This window comes from Oncorhynchus keta, chromosome 1 (genome assembly GCF_023373465.1).
Source record: "Oncorhynchus keta strain PuntledgeMale-10-30-2019 chromosome 1, Oket_V2, whole genome shotgun sequence".
Lineage (NCBI taxonomy): Eukaryota > Metazoa > Chordata > Actinopteri > Salmoniformes > Salmonidae > Oncorhynchus > Oncorhynchus keta.
Window position 1 is genome coordinate 32402376 of NC_068421.1, and position 12501 is coordinate 32414876.

Here is a 12501-nt window from a genome sequence, read left to right on the forward strand (position 1 = left end):
ACAGAGGTATGCTAAAACAGACAGGGTCTCCCTGAGGTCTGAAGGAGAAAGCTTAACTCTGTTCATTCGTCGCTTGATTTAAATCACAGCTGATCCAGTAGACTAGATCGTCCTCCCCACATCTCCGAGCCCTCATGTGACTCCCTCTATTTACAGTTTGTTTATTTATACACTCTCTTAGTAATATGTTAATCATCTGATTTAAATTTCTGTTGACCTCTTTAGCAAACGAGTCAATAGGCATGTACTGTCTTTCATCTGTATAGGCTACTGATTTGTGTATAGTGATACATCTGTAGCCTATTGACGACATCTTATTATGTGAAACTGTGAAAAGCTTATTTCCTGGGTTGGCAGGTAGCCTATTGGTTAAGATCCCTGGGACAGTAACTGTAAAGGTTGTCTGTTCAAATCCCTGAGCCGACTATGTGAAAAATCTGTCGATTTGCACCTGAGCAAAGTACTTAAGCCCAGTTGCTATGGATAAGAGTGTCTACTAAAATGAAATCAAACTGAACTTTCCTACTGGTGTTAGGAAACAGGCTGTGAGTACTATGACAACAAAATGGGCCTACAGCCTACAAAGATATGGACACTCTCCCCTTAAGAACTTAGAGAACACTGGCAATGCCATCTACGAGGGAGCTCAATGTATTTATATCTGCTGTGATAGAAAAATTACATATTTACCTGATTTCTTTGATATTAATGGTTAACAATTCATATTTAACTAATAGTAAGACATTTCTGTTCTACTAATGCTTTGTCTTTATGGTTTCCACTCGAGTTCCCTGGAAGAGTTTAGAACAAGCCCTCATTGTCTCATAACCATCCTGGAATCCCGTGCAGATAACCAGGGTGGAACCATCCATCCAAATACAACATTAAAAGTAACTGGAAGACAAACACAGTCCTGAAATGCAAACAACTTAATCAAATTACAGCGTGTATTATCAAGGTTACATTTATGTTTTAGCTAGTTTTAAACAAAGGACAGAAATAGAACAGAATACAGTAGGTCTGACACACAAACACACTCTGAAACACTTTGGATTCAACTGAGGCCCTTTTAACTAGATGGACAAGAACGCATAGAGCCACCCATGCAGTTAGCTATTGAGACAATGTCTACATATACCATACTGTATTACATCTGAATTAGGATTCTGTCCCTCCATCAGATGGAGAGAGAGAGGAGTGTAATAGAAGAGTGTATTTAATCCCTCTCTTTCTTCTATCTGAGGAGATTGTGGCATCTGTCTACTGTATCTCCACCTCTCTTTCTCCATCTCTCTTCTCCATCTCTACTGTATCTCCACATCTCTTTCTCCACCTCTCTTCTCCATCTCTACTGTATCTCCACCTCTCTTTCTCCATCTCTCTTCTCCATCTCTACTGTATCTCCACATCTCTTTCTCCACCTCTCTTCTCCATCTCTACTGTATCTCCACATCTCTTTCTCCATCTCTCTTCTCCATCTCTACTGTATCTCCATCTCTCTTCTCCATCTCTACTGTATCTCCACATCTCTTTCTCCACCTCTCTTCTCCATCTCTACTGTATCTCCACATCTGTCTTTCTCCACCTCTCTTTCTCCACCTCTCTTTCTCCATCTCTACTGTATCTCCACATCTCTTTCTCCACCTCTCTTCTCCATCTCTACTGTATCTCCATCTCTCTTCTCCATCTCTACTGTATCTCCACATCTCTTTCTCCACCTCTCTTCTCCATCTCTACTGTATCTCCACATCTCTTTCTCCACCTCTCTTCTCCATCTCTACTGTATCTCCACATCTGTCTTTCTCCACCTCTCTTTCTCCACCTCTCTTTCTCCATCTCTACTGTATCTCCACATCTCTTTCTCCACCTCTCTTCTCCATCTCTACTGTATCTCCATCTCTCTTCTCCATCTCTACTGTATCTCCACATCTCTTTCTCCACCCTCTTCTCCATCTCTACTGTATCTCCACATCTCTTTCTCCACCTCTCTTCTCCATCTCTACTGTATCTCCACCTCTCTTTTTCCAGCTCTCTTTCTCCACCTCTCTTCTCCATCTCTACTGTATCTCCACCTCTCTTTCTCCATCTCTCTTTCTCCACCTCTACTGTATCTCCACATCTCTTTCTCCACCTCTCTTCTCCATCTCTACTGTATCTCCATCTCTCTTCTCCATCTCTACTGTATCTCCACATCTCTTTCTCCACCTCTCTTCTCCATCTCTACTGTATCTCCACCTCTCTTTTTCCAGCTCTCTTTCTCCACCTCTCTTCTCCATCTCTACTGTATCTCCACCTCTCTTTCTCCATCTCTCTTTCTCCACCTCTCTTCTCCATCTCTACTGTATCTCCACCTCTCTTCTCCACCTCTCTTTCTCCACCTCTCTTCTCCATCTCTACTGTATCTCCACCTCTCTTTTTCCATCTGTCTTTCTCCACCTCTCTTTCTCCACCTCTCTTTCTCCATCTCTCTTCTCCATCTCTACTGTATCTCCATCTCTCTTCTCCATCTCTACTGTATCTCCACATCTCTTTCTCCACCTCTCTTCTCCATCTCTACTGTATCTCCACATCTCTTTCTCCACCTCTCTTCTCCATCTCTACTGTATCTCCACCTCTCTTTTTCCAGCTCTCTTTCTCCACCTCTCTTCTCCATCTCTACTGTATCTCCACCTCTCTTTATCCATCTCTTTCTCCACCTCTCTTCTCCATCTCTACTGTATCTCCACCTCTCTTCTCCACCTCTCTTTCTCCACCTCTCTTCTCCATCTCTACTGTATCTCCACCTCTCTTTTTCCATCTGTCTTTCTCCACCTCTCTTTCTCCACCTCTCTTCTCCATCTCTACTGTATCTCCACCTCTCTTCTCCATCTCTACTGTATCTCCACCTCTCTTTTTCCATCTGTCTTTCTCCACCTCTCTTTCTCCACCTCTCTTCTCCATCTCTACTGTATCTCCACCTCTCTTCTCCATTTGTACTGTATCTCCACATCTCTTCCTCCACCTCTCTTCTCCACCTCTCTTTCTCCACCTCTCTTCTCCATCTCTACTGTATCTCCACCTCTCTTCTCCATTTCTACTGTATCTCCACATCTCTTTCTCCACCTCTCTTCTCCATCTCTACTGTATCTCCACCTCTCTTCTCCATTTCTACTGTATCTCCACCTCTCTTCTCCATCTCTACTGTATCTCCACCTCTCTTCTCCATTTCTACTGTATCTCCACATCTCTTGCTCCACCTCTCTTCTCCACCTCTCTTTCTCCACCTCTCTTTCTCCATCTCTCTTTCTCCATCTCTCTTTCTCCACCTCTCTTCTCCATCTCTACTGTATCTCCACCTATCTTTCTCCAACTCCACCTCTCTTTCTCCATCTCTACTGTATCTCCACCTCTGTTTCTCCATCTCTACTGTATCTCCACCTATCTTTCTCCATCTCTCTTTCTCCACCTCTCTTCTCCATCTCTACTGTATCTCCACCTCTCTTTCTCCACCTTTCTTCTCCATCTCTACTGTATCTCCACCTCTCTTTCTCCATCTCTCTTTCTCCACCTCTCTTCTCCATCTCTACTGTATCTCCACCTATCTTTCTCCATCTCCATCTCTCTTCTCCATCTCTACTGTATCTCCACCTCTCTTTCTCCATCTCTCTTTCTCCATCTCTACTGTATCTCCACATCTCTTTCTCCATCTCTTCTCCATCTCTACTGTACCTCCACATCTCTTTCTCCACCTCTCTTCTCCATCTCTACTGTATCTCCACCTCTTTTTCCAGCTCTCTTTCTCCTCCTCTCTTCTCCATCTCTACTGTATCTCCACCTCTCTTTTTCCAGCTCTCTTTCTCCATCTCTCTTCTCCATCTCTACTGTATCTCCACCTCTCTTATCCATCTCTACTGTATCTCCACCTCTCTTTTTCCATCTGTCTATCTCCACCTCTCTTTCTCCACCTCTCTTCTCCATCTCTACTGTATCTCCATCTCTCTTCTCCATCTCTACTGTATCTCCACATCTCTTTCTCCACCTCTCTTCTCCATCTCTACTGTATCTCCACATCTGTCTTTCTCCACCTCTCTTTCTCCACCTCTCTTTCTCCATCTCTACTGTATCTCCACATCTCTTTCTCCACCTCTCTTCTCCATCTCTACTGTATCTCCATCTCTCTTCTCCATCTCTACTGTATCTCCACATCTCTTTCTCCACCTCTCTTCTCCATCTCTACTGTATCTCCACATCTCTTTCTCCATCTCTCTTCTCCATCTCTACTGTATCTCCACATCTCTTTCTCCACCTCTCTTCTCCATCTCTACTGTATCTCCACATCTCTTTCTCCATCTCTCTTCTCCATCTCTACTGTATCTCCATCTCTCTTCTCCATCTCTACTGTATCTCCACATCTCTTTCTCCACCTCTCTTCTCCATCTCTACTGTATCTCCACATCTGTCTTTCTCCACCTCTCTTTCTCCACCTCTCTTTCTCCATCTCTACTGTATCTCCACATCTCTTTCTCCACCTCTCTTCTCCATCTCTACTGTATCTCCATCTCTCTTCTCCATCTCTACTGTATCTCCACATCTCTTTCTCCACCTCTCTTCTCCATCTCTACTGTATCTCCACATCTCTTTCTCCACCTCTCTTCTCCATCTCTACTGTATCTCCACCTCTCTTTTCCAGCTCTCTTTCTCCACCTCTCTTCTCCATCTCTACTGTATCTCCACCTCTCTTTCTCCATCTCTCTTTCTCCACCTCTACTGTATCTCCACATCTCTTTCTCCACCTCTCTTCTCCATCTCTACTGTATCTCCATCTCTCTTCTCCATCTCTACTGTATCTCCACATCTCTTTCTCCACCTCTCTTCTCCATCTCTACTGTATCTCCACCTCTCTTTTTCCAGCTCTCTTTCTCCACCTCTCTTCTCCATCTCTACTGTATCTCCACCCTCTTTCTCCATCTCTCTTTCTCCACCTCTCTTCTCCATCTCTACTGTATCTCCACCTCTCTTCTCCACTCTCTTTCTCCACCTCTCTTCTCCATCTCTACTGTATCTCCACCTCTCTTTTTCCATCTGTCTTTCTCCACCCTCTTTCTCCACCTCTCTTTCTCCATCTCTCTTCTCCATCTCTACTGTATCTCCATCTCTCTTCTCCATCTCTACTGTATCTCCACATCTCTTTCTCCACCTCTCTTCTCCATCTCTACTGTATCTCCACATCTCTTTCTCCACCTCTCTTCTCCATCTCTACTGTATCTCCACCTCTCTTTTTCCAGCTCTCTTTCTCCACCTCTCTTCTCCATCTCTACTGTATCTCCACCTCTCTTTATCCATCTCTCTTTCTCCACCTCTCTTCTCCATCTCTACTGTATCTCCACCTCTCTTCTCCACCTCTCTTTCTCCACCTCTCTTCTCCATCTCTACTGTATCTCCACCTCTCTTTTTCCATCTGTCTTTCTCCACCTCTCTTTCTCCACCTCTCTTCTCCATCTCTACTGTATCTCCACCTCTCTTCTCCATCTCTACTGTATCTCCACCTCTCTTTTTCCATCTGTCTTTCTCCACCTCTCTTTCTCCACCTCTCTTCTCCATCTCTACTGTATCTCCACCTCTCTTCTCCATTTGTACTGTATCTCCACATCTCTTCCTCCACCTCTCTTCTCCACCTCTCTTTCTCCACCTCTCTTCTCCATCTCTACTGTATCTCCACCTCTCTTCTCCATTTCTACTGTATCTCCACATCTCTTTCTCCACCTCTCTTCTCCATCTCTACTGTATCTCCACCTCTCTTCTCCATTTCTACTGTATCTCCACCTCTCTTCTCCATCTCTACTGTATCTCCACCTCTCTTCTCCATTTCTACTGTATCTCCACATCTCTTGCTCCACCTCTCTTCTCCACCTCTCTTTCTCCACCTCTCTTTCTCCATCTCTCTTTCTCCATCTCTCTTTCTCCACCTCTCTTCTCCATCTCTACTGTATCTCCACCTATCTTTCTCCAACTCCACCTCTCTTTCTCCATCTCTACTGTATCTCCACCTCTGTTTCTCCATCTCTACTGTATCTCCACCTATCTTTCTCCATCTCTCTTTCTCCACCTCTCTTCTCCATCTCTACTGTATCTCCACCTCTCTTTCTCCACCTTTCTTCTCCATCTCTACTGTATCTCCACCTCTCTTTCTCCATCTCTCTTTCTCCACCTCTCTTCTCCATCTCTACTGTATCTCCACCTATCTTTCTCCATCTCCATCTCTCTTCTCCATCTCTACTGTATCTCCACCTCTCTTTCTCCATCTCTCTTTCTCCATCTCTACTGTATCTCCACATCTCTTTCTCCATCTCTCTTCTCCATCTCTACTGTATCTCCACATCTCTTTCTCCACCTCTCTTCTCCATCTCTACTGTATCTCCACCTCTCTTTTTCCAGCTCTCTTTCTCCACCTCTCTTCTCCATCTCTACTGTATCTCCACCTCTCTTTTTCCAGCTCTCTTTCTCCATCTCTCTTCTCCATCTCTACTGTATCTCCACCTCTCTTATCCATCTCTACTGTATCTCCACCTCTCTTTTTCCATCTGTCTATCTCCACCTCTCTTTCTCCACCTCTCTTCTCCATCTCTACTGTATCTCCACCTCTCTTCTCCATTTCTACTGTATCTCCACATCTCTTGCTCCACCTCTCTTCTCTACCTCTCTTTCTCCACCTCTCTTCTCCATCTCTACTGTATCTCCACCTATCTTTCTCCATCTCTCTTTCTCCACCTCTCTTCTCCATCTCTACTGTATCTCCATCTCTCTTTCTCCACCTCTCTTCTCCATCTCTACTGTATCTCCATCTCTCTTTCTCCACCTCTCTTCTCCATCTCTACTGTATCTCCACCTCTCTTCTCCACCTCTCTTTCTCCACCTCTCTTCTCCATCTCTACTGTATCTCCACCTAACTTTCTTCATCTCTCTTTCTCCACCTCTCTTTATCCATCTCTTCTGTGGGAGTTTAGAGATAATGATAGTAAGGTCAGACTCCATCTCAACAACATGACCTAACTGGCAGCGATACTGGTAATTGTTTCAACATCACTTTTTTATGCAAACACATTATCTGGACCACACACAAATGCACGCACACTATCAGGAACATCAGAAATCAATGACAAGAAGACCTGTGGTTTACGGGAACATCACTTAGATCTGAGTTGTTGCAGTAAAGGGAACAGTTAGCTAGTATTTCCTCGTACTGTAAGTGGTGGTCACTCAAGTGCCTCTTTCCTTATCATCTCCTCCCAGAGGGAGACCAATCAGACTGTGGTTGTGTCCCAAATGGCATCCCATTCCCTATATAGTGCACTACTTTTGACCAGAGCCCTATGATGGTGCCATTTGGGACCCACGTTAAATGATTAAACCCTGTCAATCAGGCAATCAAATTGATTTATAAAGCAGATGTCATGAAGTGCTGTTACAAGCCATGTAGCCCTGAGGCATAGTCCTAAGGCTCAGGTCCTCTGGGAAGAGAGAAAGAGAGCAAAAGAGACATGGACCAAGTAGAGGGAGCATACAGTACTTAAGATTAAAAAAAAGGACACCAGATAACACAGGAGAATTACACCAGACAGACTGACGCTAGCCCCTGGCATATAGACTTCTGCAGCGTGGATACTGGACATTGAGATGGAGGGGGGACACTGAGGCGACATCCGACGATACCCCGGGACAGGGCTAACGAGGCAGGATATAACCCTACCCACTTTGCCAAAGCACAGCCCACACACTACCAGAGGGATATCAATAGCCCACCAACGTATTACCCCTGAGACAAGGTGGAGTATGGCCCATGAAGATCTCCCTCACCGCAAGAGCCCGAGGGGGCGCAAAATCGGATAGGAAGATCACGTCAGTATCTCAACCCACTCAAGTCGAGTATAGCGATATTCAATGTGATGCACCTTCCTAGGGACGGCATGGGAGAGCACTAGCAAGAGAGTGACTCATAGGTTCAGAGGCAGAGAATCCCATTGGAGAGAGGGGAGCCAGCCAGGCAGAGACAGCAAGGGTGGTTCGTCACTCCAGTGCCTTGCCATTCACGTTCGAACCCCTGGGCCAGACTTTACTCAATCATAGAACCTACTGAAGAGATGAGTCTTCATTAATTAAAGACTTAAAGGTTGAGACCTAGTCTCCGTCTCTCACATGGATCAGCAGACCTTTCCATAAAATGTAGCTCTATAGGAGAAAGCCCTGCCTCTAGCTGTTTACTTAGAAATTCTAGAAACAATAAGGAGACATCTGTCTTGTGAGCTTACGTGTAGGTATGTACGGCAGAACCAAATTGGAGAGATAGATAGGAGCAAGTCCATGTAATGCTTTATAGGTTATCAGTAAAACATCGAATCAGCCCAAGCCTTAACAGGATGCTAGAGGCTTGTGCTGGAGTAATATGATCAAATGTTTTGGTTCTAGTCAAGATCTTAGCAGCCGTATTTAGCAATAGCTGAAGTTTATTTAGTGCATTATCCGGGTAGCCGGAGAGTAGAGTATTGCAGTAGTCTAATCTTGAAGTGACAAAAGACAAAAGCATGGATTAGCTCTTCGGCATAATTTTTGGACTAAAAGTTTGGACTAAAAAAAGCTGCTCTCTAAATATTTTCCACATGTTCGTCAAAAGAGAGATCAGGGTACAGAGTAACACCAAGATCCTTCACAGTTTTATTTGAGATTACTGTACAACCATCAATATGAACTGTCAGATGAAACAGCAGATCTCTTTGTTTCGTGGGACCTTTAACTAGCATCTCTGTTTTTTCCGTGTTTAAAAGTTTTAAAACATTCCTTAGGTCTGAAACACAGTCTTCCAGGGTAGGCAATTTTGGGGCTTCACCATGTTTCATCGAAATGTACAGCTGTGTATCTGTTGACATTATGTTTCCGAATAACATCACCAAAAGGTAGCATATATATAGTGAAAACAATAGTGATCCTAAAGCAGATCCTTGCATAGCTGGTCCTCTGTAATAGATCAGCTGGTCCTCTGTAATAGAGCAGCTGGTCCTCTGTAATAGAGCAGCTGGTCCTCTGTAATAGATCAGCTGGTCCTCTGTAATCAACACACAGACACACACACACACACACACACACACACACACACACACACACACACACACACACACACACACACACACACACACACACACACACACACACACACACACACACACACACACACACACACACACACACACACACAAACAGCTTCTTCTCAAGTAAATCCTAAACTCTATTGTATTGGTTCATAAAGGAGACATTATGGTAGTATTGATATTGATAATACTACGATGTTGTTATGAATTCAGTTTTGTTTAATTCAGTTTTCCTTCTTCAATCGATTTGTGGATTGAACACAACTTTTGTCTCTTGCCCACCATCATCCCTATCTGACTATGACCCATATTTATCTCTTCCCCTCCCTCTCCCCAGGTTCCTCCCATCCTATTGGACAAGCAGTTCTCTGACTTCACTCCTGACATCACACCCATCATCCTAGCAGCTCACACCAACAACTATGAGATCATCAAACTGCTGGTGCAGAAGGGGGTGTCTGTGCCCCAGCCACATGAGGTGGGTCTGAATCAGGATATATGCTACACAATGGTTTAGTACTATGGTAAATTATAAAATACTACATGCTACAGTATGATATAGTATGTAATGTAGTAGAGTACAATAGTCACAGCAGGCTACACTACACTATACAGTATGATACAATAGTAGAGTACAGTATGATAGTTACAGTACTGCCCTCCGTCCCCTAACTCTCCACTACCGGTGTGTGTTCCAGGTGCGCTGTAACTGCATGGAGTGTGTGTCCAGTTCTGATGTGGATAGTCTTCGTCACTCCCGCTCACGTCTCAACATCTACAAGGCCCTGGCCAGCCCATCACTCATAGCCCTCTCCAGTGAAGACCCTTTCCTCACAGCCTTCCAGCTCTCCTGGGAACTGCAGGAACTCAGCAAGGTGGGGGTTTCAACAGATATTTGCTAAGTTTATTTAATTTAATTTAATTGAGCTGGAGGATGAGTTTGAGTCGAAGAAGAGTGAGGAGTTGTTTCAGCAGTGTACTTTATAAGCAGTTTATGGACTATTAATGTACATACTTAATTATTATTTGGAACATAAGGCTTCCACAATAGAGTGCCACAGACGCCCATCTTCTGCCTTTTAGGAGATGGACGGTGTTCCATTTATTTGTGCTCGACTTTTAACTAACGTTTCCTGACTGTTTCAGGTGGAGAATGAGTTTATGTCGGAGTATGAAGAGTTATCTCAGCAGTGTAAACAGTTTGCCAAGGACCTGTTGGACCAAACCAGAAGTTCCAGAGAACTAGAGCTGATCCTGAACTACAGAGATGACATCAACCCTCTACTGGATGAGAACACCAACGATCTGGCCAGACTCAAACTGGCTATCAAATACACACAGAAAGAGGTAAGACACAACCAATGTGTTTATTGTCATTTTTCTGCTTGTTGACACTTGGCCAGGTGACTCTCCCTCCCAATGTACAGCTGAGGGTTTTGCATGTTATATTGCAGTGGATAAAGCATGAAGCTAACTGCTGTTATCTTTAAAATAGGATTGAGAAGTAGTAGCTGGCCGGATTTGGGTGGAGACTTCCTATGGGAGTTGGAATTATGTGATAATCACCAGGCTGTGTCTGAAAATGGCATCCTTCCTTAGTAAAACAACACATTACTGGAGCTCCACAACATTACCAAAAGTATGTGGACACCTGCTCGTCGAACATCTCATTCCAAAATCATGGGCATTCATATAGAGTTGGTTCCCTGTTTGCTGCTATAACAGCCTCTACTCTTTTGGGAAAGCTTTCCACTAATGTTTGAACATTGCTGCAGGGACTTGCGTCCATTCAGCCACAAGAGCATTAGTGAGGATGGGCGCTAATTTTGGGCGATTAGACATGGCTCGCAGTCTGCATTCCAATTCATCCCAAAGGTATTCGATGGGGTTGAGGTCAGGGCTCTGTGCAGGCCAGTCAAGTTCTTCCACACCAATCTCGACAAACCATTTCTGTATGGACCTCACTTTGTGCACGGGGGCATTGTCATGCTAAAACAGTAAAGGTCCTTCCCCAAACTGTTGGCAGTAAGTTGGAAGCACAGAATTGTCTAGAATGTCATTGTATGCTGTAGCGTTAAGATTTCACTTCACTGGAACTAAGGGGCCTAGCCGAAGCATGGAAAATTAGCCCCATACCATTATTCCTCCTCCATCAAACTTTACAGTTGTACTCTGCATTTGGGTAGGTAGTGTTCTCCTGGCATTCGCCAAACCCAGATTGGTCCGCGGACTCCCAGATAGTGAAGCGGGATTCATCACACCAGAGAACACATTTCCACTGCTCCAGAGTCCAATGGCGACGAGCTTTACACCACTCCAGCTGACGCTTGGGATTGTGCATGGTGATCTTAGGCTTGTGTGCGGCTGCTCTGCCATGGAAACCCATTTCATGAAGCTCCTGACGAACAGTTCCTGTTCTGATGTTGTTTCCAGATGCAGTCTGTTGGAACTGAGGACAGACAATTTTTAAAAAGCTACGTTCTTCAGCACTCGGCGGTCCTGTTCTGTGAGTTTGTGTGGCCTACCACTTCGTGGATGAGCCATTGTTGCTTCACAATAAGTTTCCACTTCACAATAAGAGCACTTACAGTTGACCGGGGCAGCCCTAGAAAGGCAATAATTTGATGAACTGACTTGTTGGAAAGGTGGCATCCTATGAAGGTGCCACTTTGAAAGTCACTGAGCTCTTCAGTAAAGCCATTCTACTGCCAATGTTTGTCTATGGAGTTTGCATTCAATGGAAACATAAATACCTTATTTACATAAGTATTCAGACCTTTTGCTATGAGACTCGAAATTGAGCTCGGGTGCATACTGTTTCCATTGATGATCCTCGAGATGTTTCGACAACTTGATTGGAGTCCACATGTTGTAAATTCAATGGATTGGATATGATTTGGATACACCTTTCTCCCACAGTTATATAAGTACCCATGTCAGAGCAAAAACCAAGCCATGAGGTCGAAGGAATTATCCATAGAGCTCCGAGCAGGATTGTATCGAGGCATAGATCTGGGGAAGATTACCAAAAGAATTCTGCAGCATTGAAGGTCCCCAAGAACACAGTGGCCTCCCTCATGGAAGAGGTTTGGAACCACCAAGACTCTTCCTAGAGCTGGCCGCCCAGCCAAACTGAGCATTTGGGGGAGAAGGGTCTTGGTCAGGGAGGTAACCAAGAACCCGATGGTCACTCTGACAGAGCTCCAGAGTTTCCCTGTGGAGATGGAAGAACCTTCCCGAAGGACAACCATCTCTGCTGCACTCCACCAATCAGGCCTTTATGGTAGAGTGGCCAGACAGAAGCCACTCCTCAGTAAAAGGCACCTGATAGCATGCGTGTAGTTTGCAGGAGGCACTTAAAGACTCTCAGACTACGAGAATC

At 44.5% G+C, this 12501-nt stretch overlaps 1 protein-coding gene across 1 annotated transcript in view; it reads left to right on the forward strand.

Moving 5' to 3' along the window:
• Positions 1-12501, forward strand: part of LOC118395726 (short transient receptor potential channel 4-like) — a 38516-nt gene that overhangs the window by 12024 nt on the left and 13991 nt on the right. Inside the window, exons 4-6 of the mRNA XM_052518480.1 lie at positions 9457-9597; positions 9818-9994; positions 10266-10466. Coding sequence (XP_052374440.1) covers positions 9457-9597; positions 9818-9994; positions 10266-10466 — 519 coding nt within the window. The remainder of the gene's footprint in view (positions 1-9456; positions 9598-9817; positions 9995-10265; positions 10467-12501) is intronic.